Source organism: Mesoplodon densirostris, chromosome 1, assembly GCF_025265405.1.
Source record: "Mesoplodon densirostris isolate mMesDen1 chromosome 1, mMesDen1 primary haplotype, whole genome shotgun sequence".
Classification (NCBI taxonomy): Eukaryota; Metazoa; Chordata; class Mammalia; order Artiodactyla; family Ziphiidae; genus Mesoplodon; species Mesoplodon densirostris.
This window is the reverse complement of record NC_082661.1, coordinates 199,016,094-199,039,060: the sequence shown is the minus strand read 5'-3', so window position 1 is coordinate 199,039,060 and position 22,967 is coordinate 199,016,094. Positions and strand designations below refer to the sequence as shown.

The window sequence follows — 22,967 nt, the reverse complement described above, 5'->3', positions numbered from 1 at the left end:
GGATAGAGGATATTTCTGAAAAAAATGGACAATCAAAAAGTATTTATGGAGCACTTCAGATGCACCAGACACAAGATACAAAAAAATGGATAAGACATTCATTCCACTCAAGGAGCTCATAATCTAGTTGAAGAGACAGGAAAATATAAAGAAATAATCAAGTTATTTAAAAAATTTCTTATTGGTGATTAACCAATTCAGTAAACACATGCATTCCTTAACTCAAAAAACAAACTAAGATGGACCCAAGGTTAAATACTGGAGCTTACTGACTCATCCTTTACTCTTCCACATGGCTGTATTTTTCATTACACTTCCCTAACTAATCAAACTCCAAAACATTTCAAACATCATGTTCAACAAATTCAGAAGCACACTGTATTATGTGTGCCCATATTCAGCCACTAGAATACAACTGAGTTGTTTTAAAAAAGTTTGAACAGGGCTTCCCTGGTGGCGCAGTGGTTGAGAGTCCGCCTGCCGATGCAGGGGACACGGGTTCGTGCCCCGGTCTGGGAGGATCCCACATGCTGCGGAGCAGCTGGGCCCGTGAGCCATGGCTGCCGAGCCTGCGCATCCGGAGCCTGTGCTCCGCAACGGGAGAGGCCACAACAGTGAGAGGCCCGCGTACCGCAAAAAAAAAAAAAAAAAAAAAAGTTTGAACATGCACTGTAGAAATTCACACAAACCAACCATTACATTAGCTAAAATAGAGAAAAGTTTTCTCTTAATCTGCACGGTGAGTTTAAGGTATAGAACAAGACTGACGTGTATAGATTCTAATCATCTTAATTTAAAAACTGTAAGTGGTTCTGAAGATACAGTCCTTTATGAACAGTTGTTTGTGACATCTTTCAAAGATTTCATCAACATACTTTGAGATAAAAGATATTCAGGATATTTGGAAAAAAAATCTTAATCATGCATTAATTTTAGCTATAATTTCATCTTATATGTCCATTGATTTTTCTTGAATTCAAAGTATTATATTCAAGTCATAACTTACCCTTAAGGGTTTTTAAAAAGAAGTCAAAACAGTTAGCCATGCACAAATACAAGCAGAAACAAAACAAAACAAAAAACAAACCACTAAACTTAATACGCCTTTAATATGCCTATCACTGGTTGGATAAAGAGATCTTAAGGTGATGATATTAAGGGTCCAACATCTTAAGCTTATTCACCCCATCATTACTAGACATGTAATCACATAGTTGCTCTGGTTTCTAAAGAGCCCCAAATCCAAGGCACCAAGATCTTTTTAAAATATATCCAGACTCTAGAGAAAATGTTGTTCCTATAATTTTCTTTTTGCTATCACTCAAATTCATTTTACAACAAAATTATCTAAGTGTCAGAATGACTTCCAGGTCCTAGTCAGTGAGTCATCTGGTATAATATTAAACAAGTCATTTAATGTGGTGGGCCTTGGTGAGTGGGTCAGACCTGGATATATATACATTTTATTTTAATAAAATTCAACTTCAATGAAAGAGCTTGTGTTGTCTCTGCTTTTTAAATCTGCTAAGACCTATAAAAGTCATTTGACCACTGCAGAACTAAAATTTGGACAGGACCCTTGGAATGCTGTTTAACGAGAAGAATTCCAGAGATTTTTATCAGCATAATTTGAGAGAAAGGTACAAATATCTCAACAGAGCACACTTTCTATTTCCTCACTCCTGTTTTAAAGTCTACCTTCATTTGCTAGACTAAGCTCATGAATGTTGCTAATCACTTCAAGAATCACCAGTAAGGCCTCAAGACCCAGCAACCAAAACACTGATGCTGAAAAAAAATCTCTCTAAAAAGCACTGTGTGTGGATGTGCATGTTCTCAGCCTCTTGATCATTCATCTAGTAAATGTGTATTGGGAACCTAAATGCCAGACCCTGTGCTAGGCACTGGAAATTAAAAAAACAAGAGAAACACAAAGTGAGTGCTTATGGTCGTTTAACAGGACCACATTTAGGACACGTGTAAAATGATAACAGATATAGAATACTATGAATAATTTATATTGGAAGTTTCATCTCTTATCCCAGCAGCTCCTAGCTTACTACAAAGTTGTGTTTTACAGAAACAGACTCATAGACATAAAAAATAAACTTACAGTTACCAAAGGGGAAAAGGGGTGGGGAAGGGATAAATTAGGATTTGGGGGTTAGCAGATGCAATCTATAAAATATATATAAAATAGATAAACAATAAGGGCCAACTGTATAACACAGGAACTATATTCAATACCCTGTAACAAACCAAAATGGAAAAGAACATGAAAAATAATTTATATATGAATCACTTTGATGTACACCAGAAACTAACACAACATTGTAAATCAACTATACTTAAAAAAAAAAAAAAAGTTTTGCTTTAAAAATACATTCGTAAGGGGCTTCCCTGGTGGCGCAGTGGTTGAGAGTCTGCCTGCCGATGCAGGGGACGCGGGTTCATGCCCCAGTCCGGGAAGATCCCACATGCCACGGAGCGGCTGGGCCCGTGAGCCATGGCCACTGAGCCTGCGTGTCCAGAGCCTGTGCTCCGCAACGGAGAGGCCACAGCAGTGAGAGGCCCATGTACCGCAAAAAAGGAAAAAAAAAAAAAAATACATTTGTAAGACTGTAATAATGTCAATATCCTGGTGTTATCTTACACTGTAATTTTTCAAAATATTACCATTGGTGGAAACTAGGCAAAGTGCATAAGGGATTTTTTATTATTTCTTAAAACTATATGGAAATACATAATTATCTCAACAAAAAGTACATTTCAAGCCAATAATTTGGGATACAAAACAATTTTTCATAAACTATCATAAATAGCAGTTGGTTTCTAAGATCAGCCCACAGTATTTTAATTTTTTTTTTTAAATTTTTTGGCCGTGCCATGCAGCATGTGGGATCTTAGTTCCCCAACCAGGGATTGAACACCCGCGCCCCGCAGTGGGAGCTCGGAGTCTTAACCACTGGACCACCAGGGAAGTCCCATAATTTTTTAAAATTTATAACCCTCTTAGTGTTAAATATAAACCTCAGGCCAAGCCTACATTTAGTATGAATTAGAGCAACAGGTTCCTATCTTGTCACCCTATTAACGTTACCCAACTCATCCTTCATTTAATTACAGATCTGGTTATATCATCTCTTAGCTTAAAATCCTCCAGTGATTTTCCTGGGATAAAGCCCAAACTCTTCCCACAATACACAAAGCTTCTCAAGACGGGGCTCCTGCTTACCTCTGCAACCTTCACTGCCTCTCACTGGTCCTGAACATGCCACCCTCTTTCATTCTCAAGACTGTACAGCTGCTCCCTCCTCCTGGAATGCCCTTTCCTTCTGTCCACCTGGCAAACACCTGATTGTTCTTTGCTTCTCACGACACCTGTCATCTCTTCTTCAAGGTGTTCTATGGCCTTCCCACCCCAGCAAAGCAAGGCCCTCCTTCCCCTTCTTTATGCTCTTAGAGGTCCTTGTTCACATTCCAGCAATGAACTAGGGGACATGTGTCTCAGCAGGTGCAAGACCCTGGAAGGCAGGCTACCAGCCTATTTCCCTTTGTATCCTCAACACCATGTACAGTACTGGCACTTGGAAAGCACTCAAATGTTTGTTGAAGGAACAACACTGATGAATTTCAATAAGCTTCCATGATTCTATAAAAAAGCAAGTGGTAAGCTATGTCCATGGTGGAAATCAGTTAGAAAAAAGAAGAAATACTGATTTTGTTTTATAAAAGTAGAGTCAGAAATTTTAGGGAATGAAGAAACAATGACTGAAAAGGGTTGGTTGGGAGGCTATCATGTATACAATGTTATAAAAAGAAACAAGAAAGAAAATAAATTACATTGTCTTTACTCCCTCAATTGAGAAGTTATTTTCAAGTATAAGTTAGAGCAAATGCAAAGCAAGGAAATAGTAGTTGCCTTATTTTCTGACATGCTACCCATCAGATTTTGCTGTATGCACATCAGCTGTAACTGAAGATATGGAAAAAGTGAGATAAGTTTAGATGTGCCAATATAAAACCACAAGTAAGCTATATTAAGTGGGAAAAACAGGTGCAGGATGGTCTGCTCTCATTTGTGTACAAAAATGAGGGAAGGAGGATATAAACATATAAGCTTGAATACTCAAATAATGTCTGAATAGTGGTAGGAAGCCCCTGGAAAGAGTAAGTAAGGCTCTGAGCGGGGAGGGAGATATCACGGAATACTCCTTTTCAGCCCGAATTTTTACTGTGGGAATGTATTATGTTTTCATTTTTAAAAACTAGTTTTAAAAAACCAACCTAGGTAAGGACTCTTGAGATGCTAGGCTTTTGGCACCCTCCCTATTCAGAACTCAGGCATGGTGCTGAGAGAGCCAAGCTCCATGGAGAGCCCACACTCAGGTGCCTGGGTCACCAGCCAGCACTAACCATGCCCGTGAGAGTGAGCCACCATGGACGTCTAGCCCACTTAGGACACATATGACCAGCACTACCGCCATCTAACTGCAACTGGAGGGGAGGCCCTAAGTTAGAACTGCCCAGTGAAGCCCAGTCAATCCACAGGACCAGGAGAAAAAAATTAGCTGTTGTTTTAAGCCAAGGGAACAATAAAATACTAATCAAGGATTTCTGTTTTTAAATTGTTCATGTATTACATTTCTTTCTCTTCCGTCCTGGTAGCCCACTAAATTATGTTAAAATAAATTAAGGCAAAAACCTACAGAGCAAAGAGAATTGAAGAAATGTCAAGGAAAAAAAGAAGAAAAATGGCTACAAAATTTGGAAGCTGGTAAACCGACTGGATGACTTTCAGCGATCTGAGAAATCAGGGACAAGTAGAAGTATTTTCTAGAGAAAACTGAACAGGAAAGCTCACTGGAAGGCTAGGTTATGGCTTGGGCTTCTAAACTAGAGGACTAAGTACCAGTCTACTACTAGTAAGTGGAACCCTAGCCAAAGCAGCCAATTGTGAGAACAGAACAAAGATATTATTAGAAATGTATGAACATAAAACATTTACCTTCTAAGCACATTTCATAGGAAACTATTAGAGGCTATGCTGCAGCAGAATGAGGGTGTTATTCTAGAAATTGGAAGACACAGGAAAAGCCAAATCATGAGGGGACAGCTGACAGCAGGCCTACAAGCAGCCAGTCCAAACAGGAACAGGAGCCCAGACGTCCCTGGGATAAAGGTCACCAGGAAAAACGGGAACTAATCAACTCTCTGATTTCTGTGAACATCTGAAAAAATGACCAACAGACATGGGACAGACTCAAAAGGAAAATTAAGGATTCCTACACAGAAATTTATGAAGGTGGAAAAGAAAAGGTAAAGAGCAGCTATTAAGGGCAGGAAAAGCAAAAAGTTGTAAAAGAATGGAAATGTAATCAAAGATACTATTTGGCTCTATAGGAAGTGATACTTTAGGTACCTATTTAATAATATAAATAATGACAATAAAAAACTGAGTATGGAAAAGAGAGAGGTTATTACAGGAAGTCAATAGATAATGCCTAAATAAATTAAGAAATAGGCATATTACTTAGAAAAATGAAAATAATCTGCAAGTGTTGGGGTGCAGGGTTATTGTTTACATTAACAATAACATTAGCAGATTCTTTTGACATTATCAGATTTTTTAACTAATGGACATATGTTAATGATTTATATTTTAATTAATCACAACTTTACTATTAAGTAATTATAAGAATAATTATATACGAAATAAAGTTATTGTTATTACAGACAGTTTTCTTGCTAATAAGAAGTCTTGCCAGTAAAAATATAGACTAAGAAGGTACAGTATGCTTCTCTCCTGTAATAGTAAAGAATCCATCCCAGAATTTACCTTACATTTAACAAAATGAATCAAACGTGTTTGTCTGATAAGAGAAACTATGCAAAATTTCTTTCTACCATGAAAAAAAATGTCACAGATGAGGTTTAATGAACATAAAATCAGAGTCAAGCATATTATTCTCCAAAATTTTAGCTGTTAGCAGTCATAATTAATCTCTCTAATAATCATGATTCTTCTAAACTGATGAGAATTTAAAATGAAATAACTACCTTAGAATGAATAACTTCTTTTGCCCTTGAAAGAACAAATACTTTTCAATATGTATTTCCAAAAATGAAGATATCTACATTCAATATCTATTTCCAAGAATGTATTTTAGACATATCATTTATAATTTAAAAAAATTAAGTAATGGACTGAGAAAACTGGACTTAACAAAAAACCTGAAAGTAAAACAGGAAATTTCTTTGGAAAATGTAGGTTCCCCTGCCCCAAAAATGATTCTCTGAAAATTACCAATATCATTTCAGATTGTATTTCATTCTCTGGCTTCCTAGAATCAGAAATAAAATAGAGACCAAGATCTGCAGGGGTGTTTATTAAAATTGAACACCATGAAAAAGATCATAATTACTGAATATAAATGACATACTTTTAAAGGACTGGACATTCTTCCCCACATACTCTGTATATTTTTTTTGTTTAATGAGAAATGGAAGTCATCCATATTGTATTCAGTTTCCAAAATTGTATTAACTGGAGAAGAATTTATTTATGAGAAACTCCTAACAGCTAAAACAGTAACTATTAAAAGCTAAAGTGAAAACTCACAAATAAATTTCATTTCCTCCTTTAAAAGTAGAAATAATGATAATGATAAATACTTAAATAGTACCAGGTACTGTTCTAAGTGCTTGACAAAGAAACTGAGGCACAGGTAAATTAATTAAATTTCCCAAAGTTTATTCAGCTAGTAAATGGTGGAACCAGGATTCATACTGGCAATCTGATTTTTAAACAGTACATATCTAAATCAATTTCTTAGAAATTTCTTTTATGATTGGTAAACTTTAATGGAAAAAAATCTATTAATTCTAATGTTATCCTCAGTATCTGATTCTTAATCTAAAATCATAAAAACATGTGGCATAGCCTAATATAAACAAATATGTGTATATATATATATATATATATATATATAAATGAATATATAATAAACCATGTCTGGAAAACTAAGTACCCTGAATAATTCTATATGAAAACTCTATTTCCTAGGAACAAATAAAGCAATACATATGTGAAAGTTTCTTTATAAATTATACTTGATAAATAACCCATATATTTAAAAGTGCCTTTAATATAATTTGTGAAGAAAATTTTCAAATATATGGAGTGACTATTAAGCAAGTACTTTCTTTTAAACCACCATTACGGAGTGACTACTGCTTAAGACTGTGATGAAAGAAATAGCTTTATATATGAGACATTTTACAAAGAGAAGCTGGATTAAAATGTAACAAATAAAGGATGTTATAAATTTAAATAACAAATAAATATAAGCATGTAACATATATTGGCTACATATCAATAAAGACTTTTTTCCTTAACTTACCTGCCAGATAGAGGGCAAATGATATAAATCTGTGGTAGCGAATGAGGAACTGAAGTTGCTCTTCTCTTTGAACAAATGTAGCAAAATAATCAGCTACAGTCTCTCCATAGAAAAAGTAGTTTACACACAGTAGAAAGTACCTATAATATTAAAACGATTAGCTTCTTTAGATTTGAAATTTTTTTCCCCTCAAACTCAACAAAACTATTTTCTACAGTTTGATGATGACACAAAGTTCAAAACCATGTCGAGAAGACCAGTTCATGATATATTCCACCAAAATGCTTTTTTTTCCTGTTTTAAACTTAATTTCAAACTTATCAGTCAACAAAAATTTACTGAATAGTTCATGCCTTTATTTAGCTCAATATCTAAATGCCAGAGACAGATAATTAGGAAACAATGTAGAAAATACTAGACATACACTCACTCTCTCTCATACACTCTCAGACACACACACACACACACACACACACAGCATTAAGTTTATAATGAAAATTCACTCCCAGCTACTCACAGGTCTAATGTTTTGTAAAGATCCTAAGCCAAATTCCCACCTGCCCTAGGGAAGATCAACAGGAAAAGAAGGTAGAGGTAATTTGACCTCTAACCTCCACCCTCCTGCCCTGCACACACTGGGGTCTTGCCCCCTCTTCTCAATGCTCCAGATGCACTCTAGTTGAGCAGTGACTCAAAAAGGGTAGCTGTGGGGAACGGAGCTAGCAGCGGGTAAAAATCTCTGGGAAAAACTTTAAAAACTTGATAAATGGCCTGTCCTTTCTCCCAGTTCTGGTATATCTTTGTCCACAGGGAGAAGTTGAACTCATGAGATTTTGCTGATGGGAGCATGTGTGAGCCAGAACAAAAGGCTGAGAAACACTGCCTTAGGGTTCCTCCTGGACTCCTCCTTAGAAGGGCAGAGTCCTAGGCAACCAGGAGGGCAGCAGAAGACGAAAGGGGTGGTTTCCCTCTGGTTCTCATGAATGGAATTACACCCCACTGCTCCCAAAGGGAAGTATTTTAATTTTTATCAGCTGTATTACCATTTTTCTCTCTCCTACAATGGAAACTGTGTCACCTCTGTAAGGCTGTCACAGCCTACTCCAGCCACCAATCCAACTTTTTGGCCACTACTCCCTAATAAATATACACCTTCTGCTCAGGAGGGCCAGGAAGATCTCACCATCTGTGGCACATGCCTCTTCTGTCCCACATCTGAAACCTGATGGGTGATGCTTCCCCAACCCAGAACACTCTTCTCTAGCCAAAGCCTGTCTTTATTTCAAGTAACAGCTTCTCTCTCACCTTCTCCAAGAAGCCTCTACAATCACTGGAGCCCATCTTGACCTACCTTTTTCTTCCCCCTACACTTAAAATCAATCCTGCACGGTTTAGCTTTTAATTACTCTCCGACTACTTAATCTACCTAACACTCCCTGTACACACTGCCACTCATGAAGAAACTTTCCAGAAGGAAAAATTAAGTGTTAACAAAACCAAGAAACTGTTTTCAACTACCGTAAACCCAAAAAGTGATTCGTTTGTTATAAGATACTGGCCCCTCTGGCTGATACTAATCAAACAACTATATTCAAAGACATGGCCTGTTAGGTTAATTATGAACTATCATATTATCATGTTTCATGTTCAAGGTTCTGATAACTAAGAAACCTAGAAAGTTTTAAAAATACATAAAGCTTTAAATATTAAAATTATTTGGTGATTTTTATGTAGTAATTTTACATGCATTTGTACATATACAATATTTCAGAGGCTGGTAACTGCCCTGAAATATTTAGCAGGGCGCCTTATGCACTGACCCCAGAGTCTTCCTCTTCCCTCTGACTACCCTCCTTGTTTCATGTCACAGGGCCCAGGGCCTAGAGGAGACCAAACCAGAAGCAGCAAAGGTGAGGTCATCCCTCCTCTCACTGCCTTGCCCCCTGCCCCCCGCCCCCCGCCGGCATCCTGGGGCCTATGGGGGCTTTGGAGAAGGTGGGCCAGCCTGCAGGGGTGGGGATGGGAGGGGAGGAGGGAGACAGACATTCAGCTTGGGCTTTCCTGTCCTGAATAAACCACTGATCACTCAAAAAAAAAAAAAAAAAGACCAAAACAGACAAAACAAAACAAAAAAAACCATAACTATTTTCATATCTCATCTTCAAGTCTTTGTAGAAATATCAAATTTTGTGTGTGGTCTCATATCAATTGAGGGGAAATAAGGCGAAAGATTACACATATTCATAACATTTTACAAAATGAAACTTTCTGTTAAAATTGTAATTATAAAGGATATAAAAATGTGTCGAACATAATGCTGAGGTTTTTAAAAAGAGCACAAGAATAGTGTTTATATTCAATTTAAATCAGGTATCTCTACAAAGAGTGAAAGATGAGATATGAAAATAGTTGTGTTGAAATGGGAGAGTTAAAGGTAATTTCCTTCTCTCAAAATTCAATTTCTTTCTTTTAATTTATATTTCTTTAAAATCAATCTATAAGGTCAACCATGTAGATACTGATTGATCAGGATACTTCCTTACAAACTTTAGAAAAGAATCAGATTTTCATATCTGAAACAGTTTTAAGTCACTTACCAGCTTAGTGTTCTAAACCACGGTAGGTCATAAGAATGATAGACTCTGTAACCTATAGTGATAATTTCATGGAAGCATTTCACCTGGATGCCTAGAACCTGAAACCAAGAGAAAATATTAACATACATTTCTCAATATTTACATTTATGGTTAGTTATTTAATAAGTAGCTTGTTGTCACATGTATTTTAAAAATCTTCAGCCTACCCACTTTTAGTTAGTCTAAATATCAGCAGCAAAAATTCAATATTCAACTTCTCTATAATCAAGTGATATCCCAAAGAGGAAAGCAAAACAATGTTTTAGTCAAAAAGTTTGAGAGATCCTTCCCGGGGTAGGAGGTGGCATTGTAGTTTAGAGTTTGAGGGGTATAGTCTGATTGGGATCACAGCTGACTAGGCTTTATCCCTCATTACTGCTTCATTTCTTGTGGTTGTCCATCTCAAGATGGATGGTCTTTCTGTCCATTTGTTTCTTGAGTTATCCTAGGAAAATGATCATAAGTGAAAGTTTGCTTGTATATATTTTTAACCATTCAACCTGGTAGTCTTGCGAAGAATAAAGATACTATCAGGACAAATAGCTAAAATATCTTTACCCAGTCACCCAGGGGTTTGGGCATGAGCTTTTCATTCTTCCCTCCATGCCAACTCTCCCATAGCCAGCTACACACATCTCTGATCAACCCAAGCAGTGCTTCCTTGACAAATTATATAAGCAGCCTTCTACATCTGCAGCCCTGCTGGCCAGTCAAGTGAGTCCATGCAGTTCTGTCTGCATAGTGTCCAATACACATGCCTAGTAAATCGGTTTATATTCAAGAATCCCTTTTTGATGGTCTATGTAGCTGTCCTTCAAACTGCTAAATCCACCAATCTGGGTAAAGGTAATTTCTGAGACTGTAGCATCATATCCAATGTTTGGCTTAAGACAATTCCAAGACTCAAAGAGCAAATGGCAAGCTGATCACTCATCACATAAACTAAGAGATTCAAACCTTTGTGAATATAGCAGACTAACTTTTTCAACCTCTAGAGAATATACCCAAGGGCTTGTTTTTGTACAACCCTGGAGTTAAGAATGGATTTTATATTTTTAAAGAGTTAAAAATAAAAAACAAAGATTATATGACAGACACATATGTGGCTCCTTAAAGCCTAAAATACAACAATATGGTCCTTTGCAGAAAGAGCTAACCAAAGTCTGCCAAAGAATATACTTTGGGATTTCTTTTTGAGATCGCCACAAATCAGCTTTCCCAAACCTACTGCCCAGGATATTCTTAAGCTATTTTTCCCCACTATACCTAGTACATGTCCAATGACATACTTAAAAGAAGTAGTTGGGGCTTCCCTGGTGGCGCAGTGGCTGGGTGTCCGCCTGCCGATGCGGGGGACGCGGGTTCGTGCCCTGGTCTGGGAGGATCCCACATGCCGCGGAGCGGCTGGGCCCGTGAGCCGTGGCCGCTGAGCCTGCGCGTCCGGAGCCTGTGCTCCACAACCGAAGAGGCCACAGCAGAGAGAGGCCCGCGTACCGCAAAAAAAAAAAAAAAAAAAAAAGTAGTTGTGTCCCTTCAGCCATACAGTAAGAAAATATTATGCCAAACTATTACAAATAGTTCTTTTAAGAAAAACTCATAAATGTGTTATATTATAAACACAAGAGGAAATTTAAATACTGTCCTTCAAATAGCCTTTGTGTATAACATCAAGTCATTTTTTTAACAATAATAATCCAAGAATGGGGACAATGCTAGATGTTAAGATAAAATGGCAAAGTCATGCTATTTATAGAACCAAGGGCTTTTAGAATATCAAATGAACTGATGCTACTTCTATGAATACATTTGTTCAAGAGCAACCATTAGCACTATATATGGTGTTTCACTGAAAGAAGAAAAAAAGAATTTTTAATATCACACACATACATGTATATGGTTGTCACTTATAGCTTACCAGTAGAATATGGAACTGCTGGGAAAATAGAAAACAGGGAATTCAAAATAATAGACTAAGAACTGGGTGATCACACAGAAACTGATACGCCATGCTATCAATACTGGCAGCAATTCATTGGTAGGACTCTGTTGGCCCGATTAATGTGTTATGAGCATTAAAAACAACAATCGATATGTAAATACATACTCTGCTAGTTACTGAAGATTCAGAGAAATAATACAGGGGTTTTGTTCTCAAAGAGGCATAGTCTTTCAGGGAGAACACACACAACTACAATACCATGTGGAAATAGCCACATGGATATAAGCACAGGCAGACAAAAAACCTGTGGTAAGGGTGGGGATGGGCCCAGTTGGGGTGAAGGAGAAGGATGTACAGAGTCATGTACATAGGAGAGGAGGAGGACGTTAAGGGAACTACAAGTAGTCCAGAGCTGCTGGAACACAAAGCTGGGGCGAGAAGTAGAGAGAGATGAGTCTGGTCAGAGCGCCACAGGAAACAGCATGAAAGGCTGCACAAAGGAGGTGGTGCCGATCATGAAAGGACATGATCAGACGTGAATGTCTGGGGATAACATAGGTAGAAAGAACTGACTGGAGAAGCAGCAAGAGAAGAGACAGTAAGGCAGGCAAGATACCACCATCCAGATGAGTATGGATAAGTGCCAGAAGAGGGTGGAGTATAAGGAATGAGAGACATCAAGGAGGTAGAACTGACTGGATTTGGTGCTTGAGGAAACTAGGGAGCTAAGGGAGACAGGGGAATGCAGAACACCACCAGGGAAGGCTTGGAAAAGTAGATAGAGTTATACAGAATGGCTGGCGATGGAACAGAAGTTCAGATTTAGATATGTTGAGCTGGAACTATGTGTTATCCAAATAAAAGGGCCTATTTTCACTCTGGGAATCTATTTAAAGAAAATAATCCTGCATATGAAAAAGCTTTATATTCTAATATGTTTAGGATAATTTTATTCACAATAAAGAAAAACCAGACTATAACCTGAACGTCTAAAAATAACACACTGCTCTAAATAACTTATGATGTACTACATTTCATTGAGTAGATGAAGGTATCAAAGCTGATGGCTATAAAGACCATGGAGCAACACAAAACATTCAATATTTAGTTTAAAAAGGATACAAAATTTTAGTCACACTATAATTACAATCATGGTTTTTAAAAGAAAAAAGATGAAAGGAAATACATCAAATGGCAGTATTAATTGAGTTGTGGTGGTTGATGATAGGGTTGGGGTGATTTTTTTTTAAATTATCTATTTTCCAAAGTAATTTCAATATACTTTTATAACTCTCACAATGGGAAAAAAAACTAATGCACTATTTAAAAATAAGTTAAATAGGGCTTCCCTGGTGGCGCAGTGGTTTAGAGTCTGCCTGCCGATGCAGGGGACACGGGTTCGTGCCCTGGTCCGGGAAGATCCCACATGCCGCGGAGCGGCTGGGCCCGTGAGCCATGGCCGCTGAGCCTGCGCGTCCAGAGCCTGTGCTCTGCAACAGGAGAGGCCACAACAGTGAGAGGCCTGCGTACCGCAAAAAAAAATTAATAATAATAAAAAATAAAAATAAGTTAAATAATGTGAATTAAAACAGTTATTATAGGAGTTCCAGGAAGGGGTGGGGGAACCTCTTATATCTTTTATATGTTCACATCTACCTTTAAGTCAAAATATGCTTTAGCAACTCCATCACTTAGAAAGTGTGATTCCAAGCTGTGACTGCAACAATTAAAGCACTATAAATAGAAGGTTGGAAGAAAAAAACTCCTTTTATTTTAAGGAATATGAGTATGAGTTCCATCTTAAAATAGTAACTATCATTTGCTAGAAGTAAGTTTTTAATAAAACTCTCTTGAATTCGTCAGGGTTTTTTTGTTTTGTTTTGTTTTGTTTTGCGGTACGCGGGTCTCTCACTGTCGTGGCCTCTCCCATTGCGGAGCACAGGCTCCGGATGTGCAGGCTCAGCGGCCATGGCTCACAGGCCCAGCCACTCCGTGGCATGTGGGATCCTCCTGGACCTGGGCACGAACCCGTGTCCCCTGCATTGGGAGGCGGACTCTCAACCACTGCGCCACCAGGGAAGCCCTAATTCGTCATTTTTGAGTGCTGATATTATAAGGCAAACGCAAACTAGGTACAATGTGTACTTCTCAAAATATAAATATAAATGACCTAGTCAGGGTTGTGAATGTAAATAATACCTTAAAACACATAAAGGTAGTATCAATTGAGTACCAAGTGTGTGTATATCCATCCATGTTCCCTTAACATAAACATCATAAATACAATTGAGATGGATGAAGACAAATAATAAAAAGGAGGGACACTGTACCTATCCCCAAGAGCAGGCCCTCGCTGTTCACTGCTAAACCATGTTCAGCACCCAGGAAATGCGTGATGTTCGTCACCAATGTATTTCTCCTTCTTACTTCTATCACTTTGGGCTTCAAGTGTTTCATACTTCTTTAGATATAAAGGCTTTTATACACAGGGAATCCTTTGCTGTGAAAATCCTTCCTCCAAGGTCTCCCCTTCATCCTAGTGTATCCTACTCAACTTTCAAGATCGCAGTGCAGATGCTGGGCACTGGATAAAGTCTGGAAAGTCTCCTGGCTCCCCCCTTTGCTCTCATAGCATCCAATTCTTTTTTTCAAATGCTTACTGCAGTTTATGATTACATATCTGATCAGTTCTTTAATATGTAGACAGTAAGCTCCATGAGGGCAGACACAGGTGCATTTTTCTCAGCACGACTGCATCATTCCCCAGAACTGCCTGGCATGTAGCAGGCATCCTGAAGCATGTGTTAAATGAATGAATTAAAAGCTGAAAAAATGTGTCTGACTTCATAACTTGTTGGGCTTCCCATATACAACAAAATCCCAAACTCCCAGAATGGCTTTTGCTTGCCTCTCTAGTCTCATCCCTAGACACTCTCCACATGTATAACTCACAAACCCCCCAACGGACCACAATCTCTCCTTACTACACCCCTGCCCCTGATATCCCCAACTTGGAATGCCCTCCCCCGTCCAGTGCTTCTTTATGACTCAGCTTTCGCATCACCTCCTCTGGAAGTCTTCCCTCATCTCTCTCTCAGACTGGATGAGGTCATTTTTTTACTGTGCTCTTCCAACAAGATCTATCATGGGGTTTATTCCACTCATTTACCACACCAGTTATTCATATGGTTACTTACATGTCTCTGCCATTAGAATGAGTCCCCTGAAGTCAGGGATCTAGCTAATAGTCATATACGTTGAAGTCGTGTGTGGTGTGTGTGTTTCTGTTCTACCTAATGCTTGGTGCAATGTCTGACACAAAGTTGTGTATCTACTGAATATCACGTATACTTGATACACACTGAAAGGCCAATTTGCAAATGGAAAAGATTAGTCCAGGTCATTTCATGAACCAGAAGATGCTTAAAGGAACTAAATTTGCTGCTGTCAAGTCTTGAACCACCTTCTTTTTCATGACGTGCTCAAACTTACTTCAATATCAATGCTGAAAAACAATGCAAGAGACACTTGGGCAAACACTTACAAGAAGCATCAGCATAAAGGATCCCATATAGATGATCAGGAAAAACAATGAAATCATAGTTAGAGTAAGAATTCCACGAATCCACCAGTTTTTCCACCTAAAAAGGAAATATTTGTAGAGTTAGCATTAACGTGTTCTTAAATTTTTGTGTGTTGTATCAGTAATGAGTTGCCAGACTTACAGGTTTCCCTTAACTATATTTTAGGAATCCCCTATACTTTACCTTATACAATAACAACAACGCAAACCAACCAAACAAACCAATAGCATTCACTCACTCACTGAGAGCTAAAGGAAATGTAAAAATTCTGTTAGCCGAAGAAAAAAACTAGTTTTTGCTCCATGTGAACGAGGATGAATCGCAAGGCTGGAAGGTGAGGTGGCCATCGCAGGTGTGCGCACGTTCCGCCCGGGGCCACTCAGGTGGGAAGGAGGAGCCAGGTGCACAGCCCTCCCAAAGGGCGTCTGTCCTTCCGTGTGGTGGATAAAAAGAGTATGGATTTTAAGGTGGTGCAGAACAGAGAGCATGGCCTTGCAGTGAGAAAAAGTAAAGAAAGGACAATGCGGAACTGTAACTGGAGAGCACCGCAATTTCAGGGAAATGAGGAAGGTGTGGGGAGGTCCGTCATTGAGGGCAAGGCCAGACGGAAGGTCAGTTCTTTCTGTTGCTCAGCGTGTGCTGCCTGCTTTCCTGCGGGACAGAGCCTTTCGTAGAAAAGTATTCTCTTCCCTTGGGCCTCTGCTGGTGCTTAGAGCGCAGATTCCCTGAGGCACACCTGGCTGGTCCCCGGTAGACTGAGACTTGACCTCCTCGACCCTCTGCTGTCAGTAAGGGCCTGGGGAGCCCATCTGCCTGCCCCCCATCACCGCAGGAGCCTCACACTTCACCCCCAGTGTACCTTACAAATATTTTCACTCTTTATGTGGCTACGTCATAAGAAATGTCAGCAGCCACTGTATGAAACACCTCAGATCGTTCTAACAACACCTATAGAAGCATGATGCTTTCTGAATCTAAAACTGCTGCCCTCTGAGTTTATTCATTCTACACTCATTTTACTCACAGTAAAGTTTTTAAATAATTTTCTGATTTCTATTAATTCAAATGCTAACATTTAAATTATATCACAAGAGATTTTGACCCAACGTATAGTAACATATGTGCACTGTATTCTAAGCACAAGCCCTCGTTCTCCTCTCTGTAACAGAAATATTAGCTGATTTCATCCATTTATCGAATACTGATTACACTCCCTGCTTTCAATCACTCTCCTATATAGCCTAGATACCCCTAACTACTCTTCCTCAAATATCCCTTTGATCATGTCCTTTCTGCACACAAGACCTAAAATGCCAACATTAAGTCCAAACTCTTTTATATAGTTTCCAAGGTTTTTCACAAGGTGGTCAAATTGTACTTACCCAACTTTCTTTCCCTCTACTGTTTAGTTAAGTATGTAGACTCATACATTTTTCATGAGACGGTAAGCTTTGGGGCTGAACTGAAATGAATGCAGAATCAAAAATGCTCCAGCTGAAAGGTTCTATTTGACTTAATAGAACGAACTCTTTGAGGATGAATGAATGGATTAGGAAACTGGGCTAGGTCGCACAGCTAGTCAGAGGTACATAAAGGACCATAAGCCAGTCTCCTGGTAATAATCCTGTCTTCCTTGCACGAACCTCAGAAATGTACTTAGCCCTCCTTCATAACTGATTCTCAGACTCAGAATTACTGAGAACCTCTTCTAGAGAAGAGGACACTACCCAAGTGTCAGAAATCAGTCCTTGGTGGGAGTTGAAAGGTCCAAGTGTACCTCTAATGTTAAAGGGCTGGCTCTGAATGGCAGGCAGAGAACGGTAGCTTCTGAGAACCAGAGATTTAAACAAAGACCTACTCTCTTTTATTATACAGATGTTACTCCAGCCAGAAAAATTCCCCTCCCCAACAAGATCAAAGACTTAATTGCCTTATTTTAATTTAAATGACTCCCCAAATCTCCCAAGAATACTTAACACAAAGTTTTAAGCACATAAAAGCACATACTTAAACTTAATATATATATCCATTGATACAGCAACCCAATGTTATCTCTCAGGGGAGAAGCACTGAATTCAAAACAGAGCACTGATAGGCAAAAAAATATGTACCATTGTTACTAAAATCCAGAGGAAAGTCTGGTTCCAAATTCAAAATTCTTGATTTCCTTTACCATGCCACCATGACCACATTAGAGAAAGCCTTAATTTTGAGTCCAAGTCATCACCTCACAGATTGTTTTAGGTAAAGGAACTCAGAATCAGTAGAGAAATCCATTCAAGTCTCATGTTTCCAGGACCTATATGAGCTAGAAATGAAATTTCTAAAAAGTATATAATTAAGCAGTGTCCTTTAAAGTGATTATCTAAAGTGGTTACACATTTATTGCTCAAATCAGTTATGTGATGCACAATGTCTTACTGTTACTAAGGGGTTAGTATTCTTAAGGGGTTTTTATTTCAAAAGTAATAAAAATTTATTTTCTTTTTTTTTTTTTTTTTGGCCACGCCACACAGCATGTGGGATCCTAGTTCCTCGACCAGGGATCGAACCCATGCCCCTTGCAGTGGAAATGCGGAGTTTTAACCACTGGACCGCTGCGGAAGTCCCAAAAGTAATAAAATTAAAAAAAAAAATTTTCCTAGTGGTACAAGCATAATGAGAAAGACCTAGGTTGACAAGGCAGTTCACCTGAGCCAAGAATTAGGGCACAGAGGCACTCTTCAAGAACAAACAAGAACTTGGTGGGCCATCTAGCAAAGAGCAGGAGTTTTGAGAAAGTCCATCTACCAGCCTTAGAAGGAAGTTGACAGGACGTGTGCAGGTTCCCAGGGAGAAGGAAGATGGCATTATAGAGTACAAGAGCACCAGCAAGACTATGCCTGGGTATTTCCACGGTTTCTCAACCTTCACTAGTAACATTTGAGCCAGATCATTCTTTGTTGTGAAGAGTTGTTCTGTGTACTGTAGGATCTTCCCTGGCCTCTACCTACTAAGTGCCAGCAGCACCATCTCTTACTGCGACAACCTAAAATGTCTCCAGACACTGCCAAATGTTCAGTGGTTGGGGGAAGGTACAAAATCCAAGGCATTGCCCCTTCCAGAGAGAACTACTAAGTTAGACTCATTGCTGAAGAAGCTCTTTACTAAAGGATAGAGCCAGACTTCACTGGCTAATGAATATTCATTTCCACAGACCCATACATGGGTCAAGAAACAGACTGGGACAACTGCCAAGTGACTGAAGACCTTTCACGCTCTTTCCAATTTCAATGGCTTATGCTCTTTTTGGCATTATATATTAGAGCCTTAGAAATGAACATAAATCTTGACCAAGGAATTTCACTTTTAAAATTTTATATTAAGAAAATAATTATTGATGCTAAATAAAAGTTATCTATAAAGAAATATATTTAAAGCAGAGTTGGTTTTAATTGTGAAAATTTAGAAATTGGCTAAATGTCTAGCAATAGCTGTTTAAATTAAGTAAGTTGAACTACAGCTGTACAAAGGAATATATCATACAGCCATTAAAATATTTACACATATTTAAGGATGTTGTTCCTAATACCATGGAATGAAATGAAAATAGCAAGGCAGAAAACAGTACAATGCTATTTTTACATTACACACACAGGCACACACATGCACACAATACAAAAAACAAAAAAGTTTCAAAGATAAACATCACAGTATTTTAAATATTAATGTCTTGGTAGGAGGATTATAGGGTTTTCTTCGGCAAACCATGTACATGCCTTATGTAATTAGTATTTTTAATCCTATGCATCTACAATTTCTAAATCTTTGCAAGGCATACTATTTAGGGTATTAAATAAAAAGAGGCTAAAATGTGTAAAATGTAGATTTTAAATCATTTATTTAATCTTTACAGAGAAGTTTCTCAAAAAGATTGAAACTAGTCATATATTATCTGCTGTTAAAACCAATTCTTTCACAAACAGAGCACAATGCCTAGGTTCAGAATGTGGCTCTATCACTTGCTAGCTACACGACCCTTGATATAAAACATTTCTGTGCTTCAGTTTCTCCATTTATACAGTTACAGGGTTGTTGTGAGAATAAATTAGTCAACACATATAAAGTGCTTGGAGCAGCACCTAGCAAATATACATGCTCAATAAATACCAGCTACTACTACTTGCCATTGTTGCTTTATGCCAGGAAAAAAAAAATTATTAAGGAAAATCTTGTTATGAATGACACACAGTAATCCAGCATTATTCTTACATAACATCAATATGAAAAAAAATCCAGATCTGAGAAAGACCAGGTGAGATTTTTTAAAAAAAAGGTACATCTGTGAACTAGGTCATGAAAACAACTGGGAACAAGAACTACTAAAATGATAACCATGCTTTTAATAATGGACAGCAAAAATGTATTCTACTGGCTAAAAAATATGAAAACTCTGTTCTGAACCAATTTATTCTATTATGATCATCCTCTAGGAAATTAAAAATCAGAAAAGCTCACATTATATTTACTAGATATGACTAAATCAGTATTTTTCAAACTCCAATTTATGACCCATGGGTAGTAAAATCAATTTAGTAATCCAGCGTATTTTTGTTCAAAAACATAGAACAGCTATCAAAAATAAAAGAAATCAGAGAGCATCACACATAGCAATGGCAAGAATTGCTTTATAACATTTTTACAGCAGTTAAAATATACATTTGTGTGTCTCTTGGGCATGGTGTAAAATGGACCTCTTACTGTGTGTAACAGTATTTAAAACTTGCAAAAAGAGTGTTCTGTACCAATATTTAAGGTTTCATATGTTAATCTGGATAAAATATTATATTTATTTTGTTTTTATAAATTTTATAATTCATATTACAAAGAATACAATGGAGGGCAATATAAAATTAGCTGAAATTGGGTGGTTATTAAACATTTTAAAGTATAGCACAAATATAAAATGGTAAAGGGTTGTAGAGTTTTGGACAATGATTTTAAACTCTGTTAAAAGGGAAAAAAATACCTATATCCATCTGGCATTTGAAAAACAGGGAACAGAGAATATAGAATTTTCTTTTTTAGATGTTCCGATACCAGAAAAGGCAACCTGCTTTGGTAAATGGGTCACTGGCTTCAGAAACCTGGCAGACAAGGGCAGAAATGCCAGGTCCACAACTTGCTAGCTCTGTAACCTTCACCAGTTAAACTCTCAGACTTGGTTTTCTCACACTTAAGATTTTAAGGATGAACGAAAGGATGTACATCAAGCCTCTAATAGTGTGCTCATATATGGTGAAAAAGTGTAAAGCCTCCTCTCATAGCTCTAAAACTCACCAAAAGTGAAATTTATTACATTGGACATGGTCCAGGATAACCTCACAGCTTATCTTGTGTACCCATTAGATTCATCTTCAACCAACCATACCTTGAAGACAAACCAGATAGAGCTTTCTTGAGGATCTCAGGGGTTCTATCTGAGGATGGTGGAATTTCTGGAATATCAGAATCTGTTCTGGAATCCAAATCTCCATATCTGTCATCAATATCTGTTTCCTAAAGTTAAAGAAAAAAGAAAATCACTTTTCAAAATAAAAGGAAGAAAAAGCACATCCTTGCCAATGCATTTATTTATTGCTCAGTGTGCCAACTCTCCTTTATATAACTTAAAACAAAAAAATAACTATTAACTTATCTTGAATATCCAAGCACTGTTGTACATCCTAGTTAGAAAAGTTTGATTATCTTTGCTAAAGTCTATCAATATAAAGGATTAATTTAAACAAAAGACACAAAAAGAAACTCCTATATTATCTAAATCAGAAATTTTCCACAGAATCAAACATTTATTGTTTTTCTACTTAACAGAGAATACAGTGTTAATGCCACATAGATTCTGATCAACTGTACATAGTCTCTTTTTTTATTTGATTACAATCAAAGCATCAACAACAAGAGGAATGTCTTACACTGGCATAGCATTTTAGATAGATAGATAGATAGAGAAGACGAATCCAGCCTCTGTACCCTGGCCCTGAGTTAAATCTCAGAGAGTTTTGGGTGAAGTAGAAAAGAACAGTTTTATTGCTTTGCCAGGCAAAGGGGGCCACAGTGGGCTAATGCCCTCAAAACCCATGTGTCCCAACTTGGAGAGGGTAGTGAGAGGTTTTATAGTAATGGGGTGTGATCAGCTTGTGGACATTCTTCTGATTGGTTGGTTGGTGATGCGGTAAGTAGAAGTCAGCATCATCAACCTTAAGGTTCCAACTGGTCTGGGGTCTACGTGCTTGTGGGAAGCATACCATCATTAATTGTTAACTCTTCCCATCTGGAGGGGGTTTCATTATCTGCAAAACAGCTCAAAGATATTGTTGTGTGTATCCGTTGATGGGGAACCAGGACCTTGCCCCAAGGCTGCATTACTGTTTCTCTTGACTGTTTCTCCCTTGTCTCACATCCCCTCTGTTCCCTAATTAACAACTGCTTGAATCTGCCCACTGGAACTCAGAGAAGGTCATGGAGGCTGAATGAAGGCTATTTTCTGCAATCAGAGAAATGGGGGGACACAGAAAGTCTTTGTGCCCAAGAGCCCCACAGGGCCCTGCTTGGTAACAATCCCCCCTTTTCTTTGATACTCCTCAATCTTGAGAACAGATATTGGACAAGGAAGGGAATAACTGTTTTGGATAGAGACATTAATCATAAACTCAGCAGAGGAACTCGGTTTCAGGGGACTTGGTTTTAATCTCCCTTTTTTAACTTTCCCTGAATCTTTTAGGGAATAGGGTGACAACCACTCTGGCTACTTCCAGCTGAAATGGGGCATAGTCCTGCCTCAATTTGGGACACCGAGTTGGAAATATTACTGAGTTCCAAGTCCTGGATCTGAGTTTAGTATGATTAAGGTCTCAATCCCCTGGGAATTTAAGCCTGAAACCCAGTCTGGACCTGGCTCTTTAAGGGAGACTTGTAGCCAGGTAGCCAGTTGTCTAATTTTATCTAACTAGGTTTTAACTTCTGATATAGTATTCAGACATATATACAGGAGCCATTGGCCATTAAATATGTCTCCTCTTTCGTTGTTAATATCTGATCTAAAGCAATTTTATTGTCTAAAAAGTTTAATAGTTACAAGAGGATACCTTGAAACCATAAGGTTGCAGTTACCAGTGGACACTGTTTTGAGATTGGCTGGTGCCATCCCCTAGGTCTGACACAGCTCAGAAAATTCGAGTTCTCAGCAATACAGGAGCATGTCTGAAATCACATCCATATGTCTGAACCAACAGCTACTCCATTTTGACTTTCAATTGCATTTCTCTTCTTAATGGCCAAAGCAGATATCACCGTTAATGATTTCAGTGCTTTTCTAGATATGAGAAGATGCCAAGAATTTGGGCTCATAAAATCTTCTGAAAATATC

The 22,967-nt window shown here is 38.1% G+C and overlaps 1 protein-coding gene across 2 annotated transcripts in view; it reads right to left on the bottom strand.

The window, feature by feature from the left end:
• The window catches only part of CDS1 (CDP-diacylglycerol synthase 1), a 70,945-nt gene that overhangs the window by 24,560 nt on the left and 23,418 nt on the right, over nucleotides 1–22,967 (bottom strand). For both annotated transcript variants that reach the window (XR_009533855.1, XM_060114166.1), the window contains exons 2-5: nucleotides 20,973–21,100; nucleotides 15,523–15,619; nucleotides 10,001–10,098; nucleotides 7,404–7,543 (exon numbers count right to left, since the gene is read on the bottom strand). Coding sequence is in view for 1 of the 2 variants with exons in the window: in XM_060114166.1 (XP_059970149.1) it covers nucleotides 7,404–7,543; nucleotides 10,001–10,098; nucleotides 15,523–15,619; nucleotides 20,973–21,100 (463 nt within the window). In the remaining variant the exon portion in view is untranslated. The remainder of the gene's footprint in view (nucleotides 1–7,403; nucleotides 7,544–10,000; nucleotides 10,099–15,522; nucleotides 15,620–20,972; nucleotides 21,101–22,967) is intronic.